Source organism: Cynocephalus volans, chromosome 3 (assembly GCF_027409185.1).
Source record: "Cynocephalus volans isolate mCynVol1 chromosome 3, mCynVol1.pri, whole genome shotgun sequence".
NCBI lineage: Eukaryota > Metazoa > Chordata > Mammalia > Dermoptera > Cynocephalidae > Cynocephalus > Cynocephalus volans.
The window spans coordinates 169,869,459-169,893,746 of record NC_084462.1 but is presented as its reverse complement, the minus strand read 5'-3'; the positions used below and the strand labels follow the sequence as shown (position 1 = coordinate 169,893,746).

The following is a 24,288-nucleotide window of genomic DNA, read 5'->3' as shown; positions in this document are numbered from 1 at the left end:
AGGAATAAAGATAAAGAGAAAGGCCTTGCAGCTTCCGGTTCCCCCAGCCCTGGAAGGTGGCTGTTGGCTGGAGCCGAGATTAGATTTCTAAAGCTGGGCTGGAGAAGACTCACAGGACCAGCTCCAGAATGAACCCAGCCGGGTGCAGAGTTGAGCTTGTCCTTTGCATGCTGGTCCTTCGCCCTCCACTCTGCTCCAGGCCTCCATGCCCGGCATCTGCTCCGCGTGTCTACCTGTCCCCACTCGTCTCTGCCAACCTGTTGTTCATTATTGCAAAGGCTCCTACCCCCGCGGAGAACTCATCCTCCCGGGAGCTGGCCTGGTGGGGACAGCCATTGGCCATTTCTGACAGCTGCTTCTGGAGGATGGCTAGCGAGACCTTGTTGGCTGCCAAGAAGTCCTTCATGGAGATCATCTCCCCCGAGAGACGGCGCCCGTCCGTGTCACTCTCCACCACCCCCTCCGTTTCTATGGAGATGTTGCCCTGCTTCTGGACGTTGCCGGGCATCACCGCGTTCCTCCGGGACGGCCAGAGTCTCCTTTGGCACTGTCGGCAGCACCTGCCATCCATCTTCCTCAGGATCCAGTTCACGGACTGTTTGATAAGGATGGAGATGACGTTGAACAAGGAGTAGATGCAGCAGACACCCATGAGGATGAAGACAAAGTTGGCAAAGCGATAGAGGCCTTGGCTCTCGTACTGGACATTCTGGCTGCTGACGAGGTCCCCGAAGCCGATGGTACTGAAAGCCACAAAACAGAAGTAGAGCGAGTCAAAGTAGCTCCACCCTTCGATGGGGGTGTACATGGCCGAGGCAGAGCAGGAGATGAGGACGGAGGCCGTGCACAGGATCAGCATGACATAGTACACGGACGGCTTCCAGCCAGCCAGGCTGTCGGCCTCGCACTTTCTCGGGTCCTTCAGGCTCTCCCGGGGCAGGGCCCCTCGTCTCCGGAGCTGCCGCTGGTGGCACGATTTCATGAGGTAGGCGATGACGGTGATCAGGCGCTCCAGGAAGAGGTTGAAGAACAAGATGGTGCTTGAGCAGCCGATGAGGCCGTAAAAGATCAGGAAGATCTTTCCTCCTACTGTTGCTGGAGTTGTCATCCCAAATCCTGCAGGAGACAAAAATCAGAGGAGAGAAAGGTGAGAGAGGCCTTTGCTGGGAATGGGGTCTGGAACTTGGCTGTGATGGCAGGCAGAGGACCTAAAGAAAGCTTCATAAGTCACTCATTCCTAGCCTTCCTAGAAAAGAGCTGGAGAATTCCCATCTCCTTTTGAACAAACTAGTTTTTGTTCAGAGTTGGGCTACTGAAAGCCGGTGTGGTGCTATTGTGCAAATGAGAAAAAAACCCACCTTTTTCTGTGGGTGGTTACAGCCAGCAAAAAATGGCTTGGTGTTGAGAATGTAGGCAGAATTGTAACCTCCCTTCTCAAACTCTTGGCTAGATGTCCTTGTACAGTACACAACCTGAACAACTGTATTCAACAGACCTTGTTCAGAGAGATAAGCAAAGGCTCATACAAAGAAAAGGCTTATACAGATTCATCAGAATTCATTTATTTTACAAACACTTATTGAACTGAAGATAGAACTGTGGGAAGGACAGATCTGGTCTCTGCCCTCACGGAGCTCTAGTCCAGTGATATGGTCACGGTATTGTGTGATAAGTGTACTGGAGAAGTACAGGGCTCTCTGGGAGCTGCTAAGAAGGGAACCCATCTCAGACTTGGGGCTCTGGGAAGATTACCCAGGGAGGCCTGAAAGCCAAAGAGGAGTTAGGCAGTAAGGAAAAGAGTGTATGTGAGTGCTGGTAAGGTTGGGGGTGATGGGGGGGGGGGGTGTTCCAGGCAGAGAAACAGTAGATGCCAGCATGTGTACAAATGAGAAGATTTTCCCATCCTTTAAATAAAATCTGTCAGATACATACTATGTGCTTTCGGAATGACAACGGAGGTACTGGATATTACAGTTCGTAAAATGTAAAATGTTTCTCTTGCTTTTGCTTCTTACTGTTCACAGTGTTCGCCTTCTTTCCTTTCTGCCCGTGCACACAGGCATGCTGCTGAGAGTGCACATTATTGGACAATGGATATCACTAAGAAAAACAGAAACAGAAAAGAGAGCAGTGATACACTTGTGTTTCTCACGAAGGGGTAACGAGGCTCAGCCCACCCCCACTGGAGGCAGGTGGACTCCTTCCAAGCAAATGGTTCAGTAAGCAGGAGAAGGCTGGTCTGTGGAGGGGACTGGCATCAGAGCCACTCTGAATGCAAACACCACTAAAAAGTGAGTATGCCTCCCTGGGTTCAGTTTCTTATTCAAATCAAATCACCTTCTTTCCATTACTTCTTTATCTTCAAGTTCAGTTTCTTAACTTGGGTCCCATTGTTGGGATCACAGGACTCACCTGTTATCCTCTTTTCTGATAATACCCCACTTGTTCCCAAGCCAATACTTTTGCTCGTTGCTGCAGCTCAGACAGTGGCAACCTCTCAGTGCACCCCCAGGAAGTGGTCAGATCAGACCTCAAAACGTGTGGGCTTCTGGGATTATGACCTCCTGCCTCTGCTCAGGTCAAGCCACGGGGCCTCCTTTCCCCAACACCTGGATGTGCAGACTGTGTTGCCATTTAGTTTTCCAACTAAATTCAATTTTCCTTTTTTAGCACACAAGGAACCGCATTTCAGTAGAAAATTAATGGCATGTAACCTTGAAACTAGAGGAAAATACTGAGTTTAGGTTTTTGGCTGGATGGGATGGAGTGGAACAGACAGGATGATTTGGTAAGGAAGGATTGAGTGACAGGAAATAATCCCACTGAGAGTTCGTCATTTGGTAGAGAGAAAATCGTACCATCATCTCTTCTCTGGGATCTCTTGTTTTCAAAACTAAAGCCCCTCAGCAAGCCCCTCACTCCTCTTGGCAGTGTGGATTCTAATTTATGAGATATCTTCATTATGTGAAGAACTACTTTGTCTTTGTTGTCTTTTCTCTTTATTAGTACCATTTATCTCCAAGCTGAAGCTGAAATAAGGTAGTTGAAGTAGTGGAGAATGAATTTAATGACTCAAGAGCATTAAGTTTAATGACTGAGCCGAGTTTAGTCCAGCTTGTTTTGAAGTTTAGCTGAACTTCATTGAATTTAATAAAGAACAATGTCTTTTTCTACCCAGTCCAAAAGAACACCAAGTATTAACCAAGATGTCCTGATTATTTAAGGAAGCTGTGGTCACCTCCACTGGCTCAGTCACTTTCTGGAACCAGGAAAGCTTGCAATCAATTGTTTCCCCACTAAGAAGATAGAAAAATGAAAGCTGGAGCCGCCTGCCCCAAAGCTGTAAGACCAGAGAGTATTGCTGCTATAGTCACTGAAAACAGATAACTGAGGCAATTCACAAAAGAATAGGAGAAACATTTACATGGGGCCATTTATTGACCTGATAGTATTCCAGAAACTGGATAAAGTCAGTGCAAATGGGGAAGGCTCAGAAACAATAAGAGGGATGTGTGGGAGGGGGGCACTTCCAAGCAATCTCATGTATGTTCCTCCCCAGTCTCAGAGGTGACTGTTATTTTACTCTGGAAAGCAGAACAACAGCACTTGTTATAATTTACTGAGCATGTGTTAAGTTCACTCTTATGGTCTGAATGTTTATATCCCCCCAAATTCATATGTTGAGATCCTCACCCCCAAGGTGGCGGTATTGGGAGGTGGTGCTTTTGGGAGGTGATTAGGTCAAGGGGGTGGAGTGCTCATGCATGAGATTAGTGCCCTTACAAAAGAGACCCTGGAGAACTCCTTCACCCCTTCCACCATGTGAGGACACAGAAAGAAGGTGGCATCTATGGAGAACAGGCTCTCACCAGAGACCAAATATGCTGGTGCCTCGATCGTGGACTTCCCAGCCTTCAGAACTATGAGAAATAAGTTTCTGTTGTTTATAAGCTGCCCAGTGTGTGTTATTCTGTTATTGCAGCCTGAATGGACTAAGACAGCCTCACAAGATGACCTGGACAAGGTCCTTAACCTCAAGGAGCCCAGTATCCAGGGCTGGAACATGTAAACTGCTGTCTACAAAGCAAGCCACAGTGAGTGAAGGGCCAAAATAAAAGCACGATTAAGTTATCTTGGCCTCAGGGTCCCAACTGCAGCCTCACTTTGGGATGAGTGACAGACAGTACAGGTGCAGCGCTAAAGGCAGCTGACAGGCTTGAGCTGATTTTTCCAATGAATCAGGCTTCTAGTAATTTTGTGACATGTTCCAGTGATTTAAAATTTTTAGATTCTGTCTTTTTCTGTATTTGGTTTTAAAACACTCAACTTTATTAAAGAAGGGATAATTGTGAGTTTTGGTTACCTACTGTATTTGATTGATCACTGCCATCTCTTCAATCAACAAAAACAACAGAAAATGGCACCAGTGGTGGTGTTCACAGAGACAACCACCTAATGTTTGCAGCAGAGATGTTTCGGTAGCTTTTACCACTCTCAGAGCTTGAAATTGTGTAAGCTAATAATACAGACTGTTTCACAGAAAGCTTCTTTTTCTCTGAGTCCCACAATACTGAGCATTAAGGATACCTCTGGCTGTGAATAATAACCCTCAGGGTCCTTCTGGGTGGAGGAAAAGGACACAGGCATTATTATCAAAGGCCTTTCCTCCGCCAGGCTGGGTGTTTATCACCAACTCCTCACACCCACACGGGGGAGCTGGGTATTACTGGTCTACTAGTCTCATTTGACAGATGAGAAAAAGAAGACTACGGAAGCTGAGGAGCTTGCTAAAGCCATAAAGCCAGCAGATAAACCCAGAAAGCTATAAAGCTTGATTGTCTTCCCTCCCAGGCCAGTGCTCTTTTCACCTGACTATGCTAACTGCGTGTAGGCTACCGTCCGGTGTACAAACCATAAGCAGAATTGAGGGAAGGGAATTAACCAAGTGTTCAGAGTTCCATACTTTCTTATAAGATTCCCAGACCACAGCGGCCACCAAATCTGGTATCAAAATCAGGAGGGATTGGCTGGCATCAGAAGCTAAAACCCAACAATTTTCACTTACTAAAACACAGGTTTCTGAATGTGTGTGTGTTTCTTTCAACAAATGATATAATTAAATCAGTTTAAAAGCCTGTTATACCTCATGCACTTCAATCTTCCTATGTTTCATAGGCACGCCAAGGAAACTGATTGTCACAGGTGGAGCTTTTCAAGACATAATTTATTCCATGACCTCAGGCCTGGGGTCATCTGATTTGTGTTCAACACAAGTCTGGGAGCAGATGAGCTGATCGAAGACCCAGGGCACATGAGCCTGGTTTGGAGGCCAATGAAGCTGGCAGTCTTTAAATCATTTCAGACCTTTGTTAATGTGACTGTACCTCTCTCTAGGGCAGCTTCTGGGGCCAAACCAGGTTCCCTGTTGTTCTTGGGGCTAAGAATGAAGCTACCAGGTAGAAACCCAGTAGAACCCTTCATTGAGACCATGAAGAGACAGCAAGCCTGCAGTCTTCCAGCCTTTAATGTGTATGCTTGTCAACTATGTATTCTTTTCTAAAACTCAATCAAGGTAAAAAAATGTGAAAGCTTTGTATCATGATATTTTTCAAGCATACACAAAGGTAGAGAGACATACACATAGGTAGAGAGAAACATACAGAAAGGTAGAGAAAGGTATAATGAACTGTCATTTCCCAGTTTCCACAATTATCAACATTTTGCCAATCATGCTTCTCTTATCCAACCCACCCCCTTTACTTGCTGAAGCATTTTAAAGTAAATCCCAGATAGCACAGTATTCATTAATAAAAATGCACCTGTAACTGCCAAGGAATTTATTTGCCCAACATAACCATTGTACCATTATGACACAATAAAATTAACACTAATTCCTTAACATCGAAAATACCCAGTCCACATTCTAATTTCTCAAAAATATCTTTTTACAGATCATTTGTACGAAGAAGGATCCTAACAAGGTGCACACATTTAATGTATCTCTTAAATTTTTTAACAGTCTCCATTTCTATATTTTTATGCTATTGATTTGTTGGGTAAATGTATCATGAAGACTTTAATAAGAATATTTTCTAGAAATAATTGAGGGGGGAAGAAGCATTGCATATTATAAGAGTGTCCTCATGTGCAGTGGCAACTGTCAGATGCTACATGGGGACAAATAAATTGGCAAAAGCCAGAAAGCAACTGGGAATACATATCAGACATCTTTAAAATATATCCTTTTCTCTTTTTTTTTCCCCCTCTTAGGAATATATCCCCCAAATCATCAAGATTGTGACTAATTATGCACATGGATATGCACCATGTCTTTACTTTTAATAATGAAAATCTCCAACAACCTAAATGTCAGGTAATAGGAAAATGACTGAATAAAATAGCCATTAAAATTGTATATCCAAAGAGTTCTTAATGACTGGAGAAAATGTTAGGTGGAAAAAAGCAGATTCAAAGTATGTCTGCGGAATGACTCGAGCCTGACATGTGGGACATCCTCATTAAATATTTGTTGGATGAAGGAATAAACTTTATAAAATATATTTACATAGCTATATATGTTGCAGCAGTTAAAATTCTTTTGGCTGCCAGTAACAGCAAATCATAAATAGAGGTGGCTCCATTTATGAAGGGGTGTATTATGTTTATGAAGGGCATGTATATTCATGAAGGGGATATATTCATGAAGGGGATATATTATGACATGGAACATGAGGTTTAGAGATAGGGCAGCCCCAGGATTGGTTAATCTGGTAGATTTAGAACTTGATGTATGAACCAAGACCAATTCACCTTTCCAACTCTGGCCCCACTAACATGTCATCTAGCTGCCTTCATGCCAACAGTTTCAGGTGCCCCCTCCTCCAACTCCAGTGTCCACAGACAGAAAATGTTTTTTCTCTACCTGTGTATGTCTTCATGAGAACAGAGAATCCTTTCCAGAAACTCCATGGCAAAATTCCTCTATACCACTGACCAGTACAAGTCACATGCCTACTTCTAAAACCAACTGTCCACAGGAAGAAGGGATTTCCTCAGACTTGTCAGGATTTACCTGAGTCCCCCAGGAGGAAGAGATGGACTCCAGAACTGACAATGTCTGACACAAATATACACACACACACACAAAAAAACATACAGGGAAATACACAAAATTATTAATCAGGTTATTTCAGGGTGGTGATAATATGGGTGATTTAATTGTTTCCTAATGTTTTATATCTTTCATTACTGTTAAACTGAAAAAAATATGTGAAAGTATTCTGGCAGGCCTTGTCAAGTTGTAGGCAAACACCTGCCCAGAAGCAGCAAGCCTTTGGATTCATCTTCTCAGCACACCGGGAAATCAAAGCTTGACTTGCATGTACTTTTGCATAGCTTTTTTGATTCTAAAGTTTTAAGCCTCTTTGTGTGGAATAAAACCACATGGGAATTTCCAGGCCTTTTTTGTAAAAGACCCTTCAATTTCAACTGGGATGGAAAGAAGGAAGCAAGGATGGACCCTATGAATTATTCTTGGGTGGGGGGATTTGTGGGCTGGGGAGTCAGGGTCAGCGGGAGACTCTGGTCCTCACTAGGCACACTGTATTTACTTGGATTATGGAACCACAATTGTTGGAACTGGGAAGGACTTCACAGCTTTCTAGTCCAAGCTGTTCATGTCACAGATGGGGAAAGCAAGGCACCAATATGGCAGGTGACCTTCGCAAGGGGTGGTGACTTGGCTGAATCTGGGTACCCCATTCCCCATGCAGACCTCTCCTCTCCTCTGGTCACCTGTGGTAAATTATTTCCAAAGATGATTTTGAACAAATTGCTCCCATGCCTGTAAGCACTTGCCATTCCTCCCATGAGGAGATGAAGCCTGTTTTCCCTCCCCTTGGTCTTGGATGACCTTGAGACTTGCTCTGACAACAGAACGTGGTGGGAGTGATGCTGTACCAGTTCCAGGCTTAGGCTACAGGCAGCCCAGCCGCATCGGCTTCCTCTCTCTGGACCCCTCATCTGGACAGAGAGGCCCAGCCCACCACCAGCCATTCCAGCCTCCCCGGAGGAAGTGCCAGATATTGAGGAAAGCCACCATGGACATGCCCCACTCAAGCTCACTGCTGAATGCAGTCGCGTCAGTCAGCAGTTGACACTGTGGGGAGCCAAAGACCACCAGCTGTGTCCAGGAAATTCACAGAATTGTGAGAAATGTCCATGCATGTTTAAGCCACCACCCTGGGGAGGTTTGCTACATGGCAATGGGTGATGAAACATCTTCACTCTGGGACTTGCCATTTTTCAACAGGCACCTCTTTCCCTCTGTTTCAGACCCCCCCCCCCATTCTTCCTTGGTAATTGGGTGCAGGGGACGTAAAGGAGCTTCAAGGGGAGGCCTAGGAGGGATGTGGAATGTAATGGAAGTTCAAGTTGCTAACCAAGCAGGTTGGGATCAGCCACCAATGGGGGGAGGAGGCAGAGGAGGTGGAAGGGGGCGTCCCACTGTCCATACACATCTGGGTTGTTTCCAGCGCTGGGCTGTGTGAGTAGTGTTCCCATAAACATTTCTGTACGGGGCTTTTGGAGAGTGTATGTGCACATTTTTCCTGGATACACATACTTAAGAGTGACTCATGAGACAGGAGCAAAGCAGACGTTCCCATTTACACTCCCCGCATCGGTGCTGGAGAGTCTCAGTACATCATCTTCAGATTCTTGCCAACATTCATTTTAACATTCTGGTGGATGCCTGGTGGTTTTAATTTGCATTTCCTTGATGTCCAATGAAGTTGAGCATCTTTTTACATGTTTCAAGGTCATTTTTATATCCTCTTTAGTGCCCGTTCACTTATTTTGGCCATTTCTTTTGTTTTTATTGATTTCTAGGTGGCTGAGAAACAATAAAGCTTTAGGCCCGGAGTGCTGCTTTGAAGGGTCTGCTGGGTGAATTTACTGCCTCAGTCATGCAAGGGCAGTGGGTTTTGTACTCTCTGTTTGGCCAACCTTATACCTTACACAGCACTTATTTCTCTGACTGAGGATTATTTCTAACATTTTTAACCCGGGCCAATACACTCTATGGTGTAGGTTCTCATGACAATATTTATCATGCTTAATAGTAACCTCTTGAGAATAGATTCTAGAAGAGACACTTCCTTTGTTGGCTAATTGCCTCTAGGGTATAAATTGAAGTGAACTTACACAAACACACTCTTACCTGTTTATACTGAAGTGTTTTGTTGTAAGTGATCACTCAGACAATACAGTAACACCAGAAAATGCTCATGTTGACACCCCGTCAGGATATAAATGTGACAAACCAGGGCTCGAAGCCTATAATTAGAAGCTAGAGTTGTGCACCAAGGCTGACATGCTCTGCAGGAAATTTAGTTTCTGTTTGCCTCACACTTGAGTTACTCCTGCACACCTATAAATCTAAGGCAAAGGTACAAGGTGACGACTCAAAATCCTTTTTCAGGTCCTTCTAATCCTTGTTAAAGTAACTCTCTCCCCATCCAGAACACTGTCCACTACTTTCTGCAAGACAGAATGATGCCATAAACAGAAGTTAGTTTTGTCTCCATGGAGCTCACGTTGCACCATGTTTCTGTTCACCATGAACTTCCTTATACAGATACAAAAAGCAGTTGCTAGTACTGATTCAAGTCAAGCTAAGAATGTCTCTCCTTTGGCATAGTTCTTTGCTCATAAACGCCACCAGAAAACTACCCAGAAGGAAAAATGGGGTGTGAGACTAGCCTTCTCTGGCCTCTGTTGGTTTTCCTTCATAGTCCATCAATGTGCCGTGGGGCTCCTGTAGGAGTCTAATAAGTCACAGCCTCAGTCCTGCAAGGAAGAGCCGCCCCAGGTGGGGCTTGGGGTACGGCAAGCCCTTCAATCCCGCCTGCGTGCTGGTGTTCAGCCCGTCTCTTCCTCCCCTAGTTGGAAATGAGCTACAGGCACAGGTGACATGACTAGGCAAGTGAACTTATACTTACTAGATGGTCATAGAGGTAAATTCTGGTCTTACCTCTTTATGTGAAATGTTTGGAAGATTGGATCCACCCACACAGAGAAAGTACAGCATGTTAGTAATTAAAACAAAACACTTTTGGGAATGCCAGGGTTGTCATGAGGGTCCCTTGAAGGAAACGTGAGATGATGAGAAACTGGGACAGGTAAGTACCTAAGGACAGGTGTTCAAGGGGATCTGTGAAGAGGAACACATTCTAGGTAAAGAGGTGGGGAGCTGTGTGTACTGCACGGTCCGCCCACAGCACATCTGTGGGTAAAGTTCTGCAAGTCTCCTAAAGCAAAAGCTTAAAGACAGAGGTTTAACAAACGAGGGTCAAGTGTTCACAGTCAAAACTTACTTCCTCTGGGAACTCATCATTTCTCGCTGTGGAAGAGAGAAAGCCATGGGAAGGCCAAGGTTGCCACGACAGTGAAATAAGTCAGTATTTCAGTACTAGGCTTCAAACAGTGTACTAAGCATGGCGAGGTGGCAGGGTGGTGGTTGGGGGGAGGAATTAAAAGATAATTTGTACCCTCCAGGAGCTTCAAACCCGGTCCAGGAAACAAAGTACATACTAGAAACAACACACAAGATTAAAACCCACAAAAGCTAGTTTATAAAACCAAGTCCCTTCTCTGAGTCACCTGCTGATGACATAAAAGATGGGTAGAAAACTGCTAAGGCCAGAAAGTCTGATTACACATTTATTTACAATATAGAAATAAACTGAGAGGTGAATAAGGTAGAGGGAAACTAAGATGACCTAGGACAGAGGTCCTGAACTTTAGTATGGCTGAAAATTTCCTGAGGAGCTAGTTAAAACTGGTATTTCCAGACTTTTCCCCAGATATCCTGATTCAGGAGGTCAAGTGGGGCCAGAACATCTGCATTTTAAGCCAGTTCCCATAGTGACTCCGAGGCAAGGACTACAGATCCCACTCAGTAACCAGCCGCTAGCTAGGGTCGGTGCCCTGGGGCAGGGAGGGTGGGCTTGTGGAAGGAACAAAACCCATGTCTACCTGGGGAAGATTCTAAAGCAGGGCCCCCCAATTTCCTCACCAAAACCAAGTAAAGATATGATACCTCTGGGGCAAAAGTATCATTTACTTCTTGTGCATTTTAATATACAATGCAGAAAACATTTCAGATGGTACATTATGTCAACATGAGCTCTCTTCAGAAGTTCTGGGTTAACTGTGGGCCTCATGGCAGATGCGATGGTACTTCCTCCTTTCTTCCTCGGATTGAAATGACTTCCAAAGTATTCAAGGACTTTTTACTTCTCACATTATCATGGTGACAGAGGAAATGAATAGAAGGAAGTGGTACGTCCCAGCCAATACATCTTTTGCAGGTGCTGGTCTCAGCTTAATTTTGTAAAATGAGGTTTTAGATTATTGGGGGAGCTGGAAGGAAGGGGAAGGGGGAAGACGCAGGAGTGTGACAGAGGGTTGAGTTGGTCACTGGTTTTCAATCAGCTTTCCACGTGGGCATTACCTGAGCACCTGCCAGCCTGTGGTGAAATAGAGCTCCCTACACCCTCAAAACGTACGCTGTCTGCTTCTGTAGAATTGCTTGCTTAACCTAAGTAACTCCATTTTGCCCCTGTCTGACCTGCAAACTACCCCACCTTCTGCATGAGAAACTGCTGACCTCATAGAAACAAAATACAATTGCATAGAAACAGGAGCCATAACAGTGAACTATTACATGGGAACAGGAACCATACACAATGAAAACTTGTATACTTGATTGCTCTAACGGCTCATTCTCGGCCTCTGTGACCTAGCTCCCTACCTTGCTTTGTGCACCTGGACCAACCCGTGTACCAACGGGATGTAGTTTTTGCCTTTAAAAACCCCACAAGACCAAGGCCTGACGCCTCTCTTCCTTGGTTGCTCTTTGGGAGATGAACGCTGGCCAGCTGGAGTGAATAAACTGTCCTTTTCTGCACGAGTGGCGTGTAAGTGCATTTCTTGTGGGAGGGTGCCTCACAACAGTGGCCCACGTGGTGAATGAATGGGCCTTGATCCTGTGTTCTAGGTGGTATTTTTCCAGTTTGGTACCTGAACCACCGATAGATATCAAAACCACGCGAGGAGTTTGTTGAAATGCAGATCCCTGGACTGGCCCCGTGGCTCACTCGGGAGAGTGCGGCGCTAGTAGCACCGAGGCCACAGGTTCGGATCCTATATAGGGATGGCCGGTGTGCTCACTGGCTGAGTGCGGTGTGGACAACACCGTGTGGAGGGTTGCGATCCCCTTCCTGGTCAGAAAAAAAAAAAAAAAAAAAAGAAATGCAGATCCCTGAGCTTTACCTGCAGGATCAGCATGTCCAGGGCTGAGCCCAGTTCCCTGTGTGGATAATGATTACCCTAGAGCTGGAGAATGGTTCTAGAATTTTCCATTCAAGACAAACTTGCTCAGTGATTTAATAGACCAAAGGAGGACTGGCAATTAAGTGATTAAATAAATTAAACTTTCTGCTTTCAAGAAGCTGATAACTGTACTTTTTATTTCTGCATCATCTAGTGGTGACAAAAGCAATGAAAATAGATTGATTTTAGGAATTTCCTCCTCTGTCCTATGGCTTATTGCTTCACCAGTGCTATACAAGTGTTAAACCTCTCTGGGTCCCTGAGCACAAGGCTGTTGTACTGTTGGTTCCAGCTCCTCGAGGCAGGCAGAACAGTGTCATGCTGGGGGGATAGCCATGCTGACGGCTGACACGCACGGAGCTCTCAGTGCTGAGAGCTTTACACAATCCTCATGCCAACCTTGCCAGGTGGAAACTATTCCCCCCGCCCCCCACACTTATACCTGAAAAATCTGAAGTACGCAGGAGTTAAGTAACTTGCTTGAAGTCACACGGCTATCTAGTTAGGGGCTGGGTTCTGGTCCATACTATTAATAACCTAAGAGTGTCATGGCCACAACTTATGCTGGCTGTCCCTTTGGTAAAATAAGTTAGGGTGGCCCAGATGAGTTCTAAAGACCTTCAAATTCCAATATTCTGTGATTTGGGTGTGCAGGACATGAATCTGAGCTCATGCTGCTCATTCGATCATTCCCGGGTTCTGGGGAGGACTCACCTGGGGCATCTGCAGCTCTCCTTCCACAGACCAGGCAGGGAGATCTATAGGTTTCCTGAAAAAAATTTCTATCGGTAACATTTCTCAACTAAAGATGTCACAAGCTGGTTTAAAGCACTTCATAATGGGCCAAGTAAGCTAAAGAGAAATGGATTCCCACTCTATACCTAAGCTATGGTTTTGCAGCTGTTCCTGCTGGGTATGCAGAAGTTGCCAGTTCTTCCGAAGTCACTAAAGCTAAGGGTATTTTTATTATTTATTTATTTATTTATTTATTTTTGGTCATTTTTTCGTGACTGGCACTCAGCCAGTGAGTGCACCGGTCATTCCTATATAGGATCCGAACCCGCGGCGGGAGCGTCACCGCGCTCCCAGCGCAGCACTCTACCGAGTGCGCCATGGGCTCGGCCCCTAAGGGTATTTTTATCAATATTTTTAGGGTTATGAATCCTCACTTGTTTTATTAATGGTAAGGTATCTTTGATAAAAGATTTTGAAATTGTATGTAGTACAGATTAAACTATTTTCCAGGTCATTTCTGAACTAGGGGATGCTTCTAGACTCTTCAGCAAAAAGTAGTTTACAAGTAAAAAATAAATTACTGCTATTCTAACTATAAAAGCTGAAAACTGGGGTGTGACAAATAAGGATCCTTTAAATCATTTGCATTACTATAAATCACAGCACTTTTTGTACTGAAAAGTAATAAAAATTGGCCTCATGAGAATCAGAACTCATCAGCTCCCAAAGAGGAATTTCTAAAATTTCACGTACTTGAGAAAGACACTGAATCACAGGGGCTTTTAGCTCTGAGTTTTATGCTTTCTCAAGCCCTTTTCCTCCTCACAAACATTTAGCTGGTACGATGGTTAGAATTAATGCTGGAAGAAGTAAATGCTGTCATTATTTCTGATTTTACCCTCATTTAAGAGGGAAAAAATAATGTGATTTACATATATCTCAGGGAAGTATCCCAATTCCAGTGCTTCTTAACTTTTAAATCATGAAACTACTCCTTAAAAGCAAGCAGATATAATTATGCTCTCTCAAACTACATTGCCCTCCCCCAGATGAAGAAGGGATGGTTTAAGTAGAATGCTGCCACAGTGCAGGGCAAGGTGCTTTCTCTTTAACACGAGCGAGAAAATCTGGCTCCAGGACATTTTGAGGAATTATGAAGATATCTTTAGTTTGATGGACTCCTGGGCAAAGCACAAGTAAATCTGCCTGCCTTTTCGAATTTCTTGCTGCAGAGGAGAGGTGTGTAAGACTTCCCTCGAAAGCTGGTAGTCAGTGTGCAAAGCAGACGAAGCTGAGCTTTTCTGCTGCACCTGGGGTGGGTTTGAGCCCCACCCTGCTCAGCACCTTCCCTTTCCCCACAGTAGCCCCTCTTAAGCCCCTTGGTGGGACCCTGAAACCCAGTTTGAAAGCCAAAGACCTACAGAGTCTTGACGGCTCTCTCACCTTTCATGGTTTTATTTACGTGCATGATATAAACAAGAATGAAGCATAGCCCTGGGATGCTAAATTACAGAGTCACATGAGACTTGAAATAAATGTGTTGTATACAAAATCATAATATATAGTCTTCCACCGTCTTCCCTACAAACTCATAAAATTTGCTTTGTTACTATTGTACCACTAGAAATTTCCTAGAAATGTTTGGCAAACCCGAAATTTCCTAGAAATATTTGGCAAACTCCCTCATGTTCACAATGAAGGTAGCTCTAGGGAATTAAAGTTCCTTGTAGAAAATTAAGTTTTTCTTCCCTTTTCTCCCTTCTCTCCTAGTCTCCCTTCCTCCCTTCCTTTCTTCCTTCCATTACTGTACAGGAGTCTAAGAGATACACAACTCAAACCTCATTCTTTTTAGATGCACCTTCTGGGCTGGTATCTAAATTAATCACTGCTCTGTAATAAACTATTCCTTGAGCGGGTCTTTTGGAGGCTTCTCTTTAAAAAGTTTAATTTTGATATTACTAGTTGCAGAAAGCAGTTGTAACTTTCCTTTTCCAAAAGCCAGTATAGATCTCATTTTAAAAAGTATTGTGACGTTTGTGGCACAATTGGCATTCAGTATAATAATGTAATTGCCAGAGGAAATGTTCAAAAATAATATAACACAATGGTATTTTACCTAGTCACGGGGAAAGAATGGTCTGATTCATTAAGATTTATTTTTCCAAAGATGCAACAAGTACTGAAGATAAACACCTCCCGTGAACTTCAGGCTGTTAACTCAAATGCCAGAGTATTTAGTATGTTACTCTAAAAAATGAAAATGTGAAGTTACATGGAACTGATGATTCAAAGAACAAGTATGAGGCATCTCATGTAAACTGGATTCAGGTTCACCCTGAATCTAATGCTCTTTTGGTCAATCAAGAAAAGGGTGGGGTCAGATTTGGTAGCAAAAACATGTGGCCAGAAAAGGGCAAAATCATTGTTTTCAGCTGGGGAATAGAAAGAGGAATGAGCAGCTGCAGGTGCAGACAATGGGCATTGAGGAAAATGGTATAAACCATAGAGTATATCTCAGAGACTCTCCTGAGTGTGTTCTCACTGGAGGCTTCCAGGAGTTGAGGTAATGGGATTTTTCTCCTGATGACATCATTTCTAGTTTTATTAGCAAAATGGGCTTTAAAATGAAAGTTGACCGAACTTGCCCTTTTCTCCCTTAAAATAGTTCTGTACCTCTACTTTTCTCTCCTATCTCCTTGATAGGTCATCTGTATTCTTCATTTCCACTTATTCATTCATTCAACAAACATTTACTATGTTATATAATAAGCATCCACTATGTTCCAGACACTGAGTTAATTATCATCAGTAAATAAGACATCACCTCTCAGCTTCCTTCAACTATATTTCTTCTAGAATTTGTACTTTATTTCTCCACCAGAAGAAAAGAAATAATAAAAATCAAAGCAAAAATAAATGAAATTGAGACTAAAACAAAACCAAAATATCACTCAAATGAAAATCTGTTTCTTTGAAAAAATAAACAAAATCAAGAAACCATTAGCCAGACTAGCCAAGAAAAAAAAGACCCCCAAAATAAAACCAGAAATGCAAATGGAGACATTACAACAGATAGCACCAAAATACAAAGGATCATGAGAGACTATTATGAACAACTAGACACCAATAAACATAAAACCTAGAGGAAATACATAAGTTCCTGGAGATACATGCCCTACCAAGACTGAATGAAGAAGAAATAGAAAACCTAAGTAGACCAATAACAAGTAATGAGACTAAATCAGTAATAAAAAATCTCCCAACAAAGAAAAACCCATGAACAGATGGCTTTACTGTTGAATTCTACCAAACATTTAAAGAAGACCTAATACCAACACTTTTTAAACCAGTTCAAAAAATTCAAGTGAATGGGATTCTTCCAAAGTCATAAGGCCAGCATTACCCTGATACTAAAATCAGGCAATGACACAACAAAAAGAGAAAACTACACACCAATATCTCTAATGAACACAGATGCAAAAATGCTTAATAAAATAACAGCAAACTGAATCCAACAGCACATCAAAAATATTATACACCATGATCAAGTGGGATTTATTCCAGGGATGCAAGGATGGTTCAACATATGCAAATCAATAAATGTAAAACATTGCATCAACAGAATAAAAGAAAAAAACCCACATGATCATCTTCATACATGCAGAAAAAACATTTGATAAAATTCAACGTCCCTTCATGATAAAGACTCTCAGCAAATTAGGTATAGAAAGAGAGTATCTTAACACAATAAAGGCTATATATGACAAACCAATAGTTAACATCATACAAAATGGAGAAAGCTGAAAGTTTTCCCCCTAAGAACTGGAACAAGACAAGGATGCCCATTCCCACCACTTCTATTCAACATAGTACTGGAAGTCCTAGCCAGAGCAATTAGGCAAGAGAAAGAAATAAAGGGCATCCAAATTGGAAAGGAGGAGGTCAAATTGTCCCTGTTTGCAGATGATATGATTTTATATAGAGTGAAACCTAAAGACTCTACTCAAAACTCCTAGACCAGATAAACAAATTCAGTAAAGTTGCAGGATATAAAATCAACATACAAAAATCAGTAACATTTATATGTACTAAGAACGAACTATCTGAAAAAAAAAAACCAAGAAAAACTATCCCATTTATAATAGCAACAACAACAACAACAACAAAATACCTAGTAATAAATTTATCCAAGGAGGTGAAGATCTCTACAGTGAAAACTATAAAACACTGAGTAAAGAAATTAAAGAAGACACACATAGACACAAATGAAAAGTCATCCCATGCTCATGGATTGGAAAAGTCAATATTGTCAAAATGACCATACTATCCAAAGTGATCTACAGATTCAATGCAATCCCCAACAAACTACCAATGACATACTTCACAGAAATAGAAGAAACAATTCAAAAATGTATATGGAATAACAAGAGACATCAAATAGTCGAAGCAATTCTGAGCAAAAAGAACAAAGTGGGGGGTATCACACTCCCTGACTTCAAAATATACTACAAAGCTATAGTAATCAAAACAGCATGGCACTAGCAGAAAAACAAACACATAAACTAATGGAAAAGAATAGAGAATTCAGAAATAAGTCCATGTATCTACAGCCAACTGATTTTTGACAAAGGAGCCAAGAACATACATACATTTTTTGGGGGGAAAGACAGTCTCTTCAATAGATGGTGCTGGGAAAGTTGGACATCCATATACAGAAGAATGAAACTAGACTCCTATCTCTCACCATATACCAAAATCAATTCAAAATGGATTAAAGACTTATATAAGACCCCAAACTATATAATTTCTAGAAAAAAACATAGTGGAAACACTTCAGGACATAGGTCTGGGTGAAGACTTTATCAATAATACATCAGAAGCACAAAACACAAAGGGAACAAAAAGCAAAAATTAACAAATGGGATAATATCAAACTAAAAAGCTTCTGCACAGCAAACAATCAACAGAGTGGAAAGACAGTTTACAGAATGGGAGAAAATGTCTGCAAACTATGCATCCAACAGAGATTAATATCCAGAATATACAAAGAACTTAAACTCAATAATAATAAAAAAATAATCTGATTAAAAAATGGGCAAGGAACTGAATAGACATTTTTTGAAAGAAGATATACAAATGGCCAACAGGCATATGAAAAAATGCTCAACATTGCTAGTCATCAGAGAAATGTGAATCAAAACGAGATGTCATCTCACCCCAGTTACAATGGCTATTATCAAAAAGACAGAAAATAACAAATGCTGGAGAAAGGGGAACTCTTGTACATTGTTGGTGGAAATATAAATTAGTACAGCCATTACGGAAAACGGTATGGAGATTTCTCAAACAACTACAGATAGAACCACCATACGATCTAGCAACCCCATTACTGGGTATATACCTAAAGGAATGGAAATCATCATGTTGAAGAGACACCTGCACTCCCGTGTTTATCATGGCTGTATTCACAATAGCAAAGAGTTGGAACCAACCTAAATGTTGTTCAATGGATGACTGGATAAAGAAAATGTGGTATGTATACACAGTGGAATACTGCTCAGCCAAAAAAAAGAATGAAATTCTGCCACTTGCAGTAACACGGATGAGCTTGGAGAAAATTATGTAAAGTGAAATAAGCCAGACACACAGAGAAATACCACATTCTCACTCATATGTGGGAGCTAAAAAATTTTATCTCATAGAAGTAGAGAATAGAATAGTGGTTACTAGAGACTGGTGGGGAGAAAAAGAAGGGGGGAGATAGTGAGAGGGTGGTCAGTGGATACAAAATATTAGAGAGATAGGAAGAATGGGGTCTAGTGTTCTACAATAATACAGGGAGACTACAGTTAACAGCAAAGTACTGTGTATCTTGGAGTTGCCAGTCGAGATGATGTTGAATGTTCCTAACACGAAGAAGTGGCAGTGTTCAAGGTGATGGATATACTAAGCACCCTGATATGATAATTGCATATAATATGAATGTACCCAAATATCATACTGTACTCCATAAATACATACAGTTATCATGGGCCAACTAGAAAAAATAAATTAAAAAGAGAGAGAAAAAAGAGCAATAGTAGAATAGTGGTTACCAGAGGCAGGGAAAGGGAGCAGCGAGGGGTGGCCAGGGAAAGGTTGGTAGACTGGTCCAAAGTTACAGTAAGACAGGAAGAATAAGTTCTGGTGCCCTAGGGTGACAACAACTAATAATACTGTATTGTGTATTTCAAGACAGCTAGAAAAGAGGATCTTGAATGTTATAAACACAAAGAAACGACAAATGTTTAGGTGATAGATAAACTAACTATTCTGATTAGATCATTATATGATATATGCATCTACTGAAACAACAAAATGTACTCCACAAACATGTACAATGAAAAAATAAATAAATTCGAATTTAAAAAAAAGAAATAATGCAAGAGATTCTGTTTACACTTTACCCAGTGTCTTAGTCCATTTCTGTTGCTTATAACAAAATACCTGGAACTGGGTAATTTGTAAACAAAATGAAATTTATTGCTTACAGTTTCCGAGGCTGAGAGGTTCAAAGTCCAGGGAGCACATGTGGTGAGGGTCTTGGTGGTGGCAACAGTGACCCAGGGGGCTCACATGGCAGAAGGCGGCAGAGCAGAGATAACGAGAGTGCAACCTCCTCAGTCACTCTCCTTTTAAAGCCCTCAGAACCACGCCCCTGGCCACCATTATTAATCCATTCACTAGTGCGCGGTCCTACAATCCAATTACCTCTTCAAGACCCACCTTTCAATCACCGTAACAGGATTTCCCACCCTCAGCAGTTGCAGTGGGGATTAAGTTTCGGTGAGGTTGGGGGGCATCCAATGTACAGCACCCAGTTCTCCCCAGTGGTAACATTTTGAAAAACTATAGTGTGATATCACAATCAGGACATTGACATTGATACAGTCCAATAGCTCTATTCATATTTCCCCTGATTGACTCTTATTTGTGTACATGTGTATATTCAGTTCTGCATAATATTTCACGTGTGTAGGCTCCTCAGCACCAGTTTTGAATAGTCCATTCTTTCTCTATTTCCTAGAAATGTCACTTTTATCAGAGGCAAAATTCTTGTATTTATTTGCTTTTGGATTTTATATTTTGATCCATTGATCCATTGTCTGTGCTGGGGCTGGTACCAAAACATAACCAGTCCTCCCTTTCTTAATGTCTGTTAAGACTCCTCCCTTTTCCTTCTCCCCTCCTCTCTTCTTCCTCCTTCCCCCTTTTTCTTTTCAGAACTGCCCTTGTTTCTTTCATGGTCGGTTTTCCTGATGCTCTGCAGAGCCACTTGGTTATGTTCCAGAAAAGATAGTCGGATTTTGATTGGGGTCGCCTTCTATTTAGAGATTCATTTGTGGAGGTGACATCCTTACCAAGCTGAGTTTTTACACCAGGAACACAGTGTATCTCTCTCCACTTATAGAAATCTTTTAACAATGAGCCTCCGTAGAATTTTGTAATTTCTTCATATGAATCGTGCACAAATCTTGTCACATCGATTCCTGTTTCAGAGCTTTTGTAGATGATGTGGCTGTAATCTTTCCTCCCAACATATATATTTTTTGGTTGTTTAGTTTATTATTATTGTTCTTATTATTTTATTGTGGTCAAATATACATAAAATTTACCATTTTAGCCATTTTTAAGTGTACGATTTAGTGGCATTAAGTGCCTTCACATTGTCGTGCAGCCATCACCACTGTCCATTCCCAGAACTGTTCCATCTTCCCAGAGTCTCTGTGCCCAAGAAACAATAACTCCCTGTCCCCTTTCTTCCCCTAACTCCTGGCAACTTCCATTCTACTTTCTGTCCCTATGAATTTGTCTACTCTAAGTATCTCGTGGAAGTAGAGGAATACAATATCTGTCCTTTTGGGTCTGGCTTCTTCCACTTAGCATCACGTTCTCAAGGTTCATCCATGTAGTACCATGTATCAGAAACTCATTCCTTTTTTTTTGGCTGAAAAACATTCTATTGTATGTATATATCACACCTTGTTTATCCATCCATGGAGATGGGGTTGTTTCCTCCTTTTGGCTATTGTGGATAATGTTGCTATTATGGGCATAAAAATATCTGAGTTCCTGCTTTTAATTCTTTTGGGTATATTCTCTAACATATTTTCCAATGGATTATTAGTGTCATATAGGAGGAAGAAGGTGTAAATTTCTAATTAGAAAAAACATTAACATCCCCTCATGCTCCAGAAAACCAAACCAAAATATATGTACTCATCCTTCAAGGCTTGCCAAATGTCTTTCCTCTTTTCCCCAGACCCTGATCTGATAGTTATTCATGAGCTCTCACCCATTCCTAGACTGTGAGCTCAGTGCACACACCAGCTACCCAGAACTATTAAGCATAATTGAATGTGAAAAATCCGTTCTCTCTTTGTGCTTTGGAGTCTTCTGGGTAAGTTTCCTTGCAAAGGTAGAAGGGAGTTGTTAGCAAAGGTGCAATAGAAGGACTCTTTCAACCTTGCAGAAGTGGTCTTGAGGCCATAAACACAGGCAAATTTATCTGAAGTGCCAGGTTGTCCTGTCAATATCTAGGTATTTATTGTAGGCCTGGTAACGTACTTAGAATATATTTCTCTTCCGCTTTCCTCACAAGAAAAGTAATTTCTCTTTCTAAATTGGGTTTTCTTATTTTGCTGTAAACTGAAGGCGTGAGTTTGGTTCCTGATTAGTAAACCTTCATAATCTCTGTTAGTTCTCTGTTAGGTTTTAAGCTTCTTAAAAGCAGAGGCTTGTCCTGCAATTCCGTACACACACACACACACACACACACACACACACACACACACACACACACACACACACACACACACACACACACTCTGATTAAGAACACCAAGTGTCTGGGTTCAGATCTCTGCCCTGTCACTTATCCATGGATACCTAGCTAGAAATGGATATGGGGATATATGAACCCGAGTTTTTGACCACTGTCCTAACCTTAAGCAAATTATTCATCCTCTTCTGTGCCTCAGTTTCTTTATCTATGAAACAGATAATAAAAGTACCCTCTTCACAGGACTTTTGTGAGGATTCAATGTCTTAATATAGATAAAATTCTAGAAGGGTGCCTTAGAGTTCTAAGAGTTAGCCCTTTTAAAGGGCAGGTGTTATTGGTGTCTGTGGTGCCAAGCACAGTGTTTGCTAAGCAGAGCTTTCTGTGATTGGGTCTTCCATTGTGCACCTTGGGAATATTTCTTATCCAATCATTCCTTGTCCTCCTATATCTGGAATAGCATTTCCATCTGTATTTGACATGAGCCAGTTCTCAGTAGCAGACAGACCACATTGCAGTGACCCAAACTGTCCACCTCACTGGCTGCACTCATGGCCATGAGCGCAATGGGCTCTTGGAAAGAGAGGAATAGCCAGGCACTGAGTCCTGGGGCCCCACTTCCGATTTCTAACTGGAGCAGAAAGGCCATGGCTGTTGTTATGTTATATACTGAATATGTTCCCAAAAAAGTGTTTGTTGGAAACTTAACCCCCAATGCAACAGTGTTGGGAGATGAGGCCTAATGGGAGATGTTTAGGTCATGAGGGCTCCACCCACATGAATGGATTAATGCCGTTATAAAAGGGCTTGAGGTTGTAAGTTTGATCTCGTAAGCATGCTTGCTCTCTCTCTCTCTCTCTCTCTCACACCTCCTCTTTGCCCTTCTGCCATGGGATGATGTAGCAGGAAGGTCCTCTCCAGATGCTGGCCCCTTGATCTTGGACTTCCCAACTTCCATAACCATGAGCCAATATATTTCTTTTCATCATAAATGACCAGTCTGTGGTATTCTGTTATAGCAGCACAAAAGGACTAAGACAGATGTGCTGGTTGAAGGGTTCTGGAGCTCACAGGCGTGCACTCTTCTGACCAGGAGACCACTGACTCCTGCAAGCCCAGCTGGAACAACTCCAATGTCAAGTTTTGAGAAGGTCTTCCTTTTATGGCCTGCTCCAGACTGGTTATCTTGCTCATTAGGCTGTTTGCACATCTCCTTCCACAGATCATATACTGCAGGAGGGCAGGGACCTTGTGTGGGATCCCACTCTATCCTCAGAAGCCAGCCCAGGGCAGACATGAGGACTATGTTTGTTGACTATTTGAAAAGAAAGAAGGCGGACAGGCAGGAAGGGAGGAAAAGCACCTTCTCCCTCCACCACCCTACTCACCCAGTCATTTCTGTCTCAAATACTGCATTCCAGGAAGACTTCCCTGACTCGTATACACTTTTTCTCTGGTTTTTGGGAGCCACGAAAAACAAGATTGTAAACTACTCAAAAGTGGACTGTGCCCATCCATGTGTCACACCCCTGCCCCTCTGGCCCCCAGTGCCTGGGCTGCTGCTGGTCACATTTACAGGTCAAGACCTAAGTCAAATCATGAATGCTTTCTTTTAAGAACTATGACTTAGCCCACTTCTTCTGTCTCTCTGTCAGGGAAAGATAATAAACAAATAATCTGTGTTCTCCCATCTCTTTCACTGAGGGACTCTGGCTGGGAGGGCATGTCAGCAGGGGCATTTCCCACAGTCTACCAGTGTCCCTGGGGCCAGTCAGGTCAGTGCAGAAGGAACACTTCCAGCCTAGCCCTGGGGTCTTCACGCAGCTTCTCACAGGAGGCCACTGGTGCTCTGGGTGACTGCTATGGGTCACATGTGTCCCCCAAAAGTTCATGTATTGGAAACTTGACCCCCACTGTAACAGTGTTAAGAGGGTAGGAAATCCGATTACGGTATTTGAAAGGTGGGGCCTTTAGAAGGTGATTAGATTGTAAGGATCGTGCCTTCGTGAATGGATGGATTCATTCATGGAGTAATAGGAATGGTTCTGATGGCTTTAAAAGGACAGCAAGAGTAGGTTAACTCTCTTGCTCAGCCCATTCTTGCCATGTGACACACTGGTCACCATGGAACCCTGTAGAGAGCTCCCACCCAGAAGAAAGCTCTCACCAGATGTGTTCCCTGGACCTTGGACTTGCCAGCCTCCAAAACTGTAAGAAATTAATTTCATTTCTTTATAAATTACACAATTTCAGGTATCCTGTATCAGCAATAGAAAATGGACTAATATAGCGACTATTGTTCTGGGCCACTGACAGTTCTGCTCTGGCTGTGGTCA

At 42.5% G+C, this 24,288-nt stretch overlaps 1 protein-coding gene across 1 annotated transcript in view; it reads right to left on the bottom strand.

The window, feature by feature from the left end:
• Positions 1-229: 229 nt before the first annotated feature.
• KCNK13 (potassium two pore domain channel subfamily K member 13) overlaps positions 230-24,288 on the bottom strand; it is an 86,481-nt gene continuing 62,422 nt past the window's right edge. Inside the window, exon 2 of the mRNA XM_063088295.1 lies at positions 230-1,116. Within this exon, the coding sequence (XP_062944365.1) occupies positions 230-1,116 (887 nt within the window). The remainder of the gene's footprint in view (positions 1,117-24,288) is intronic.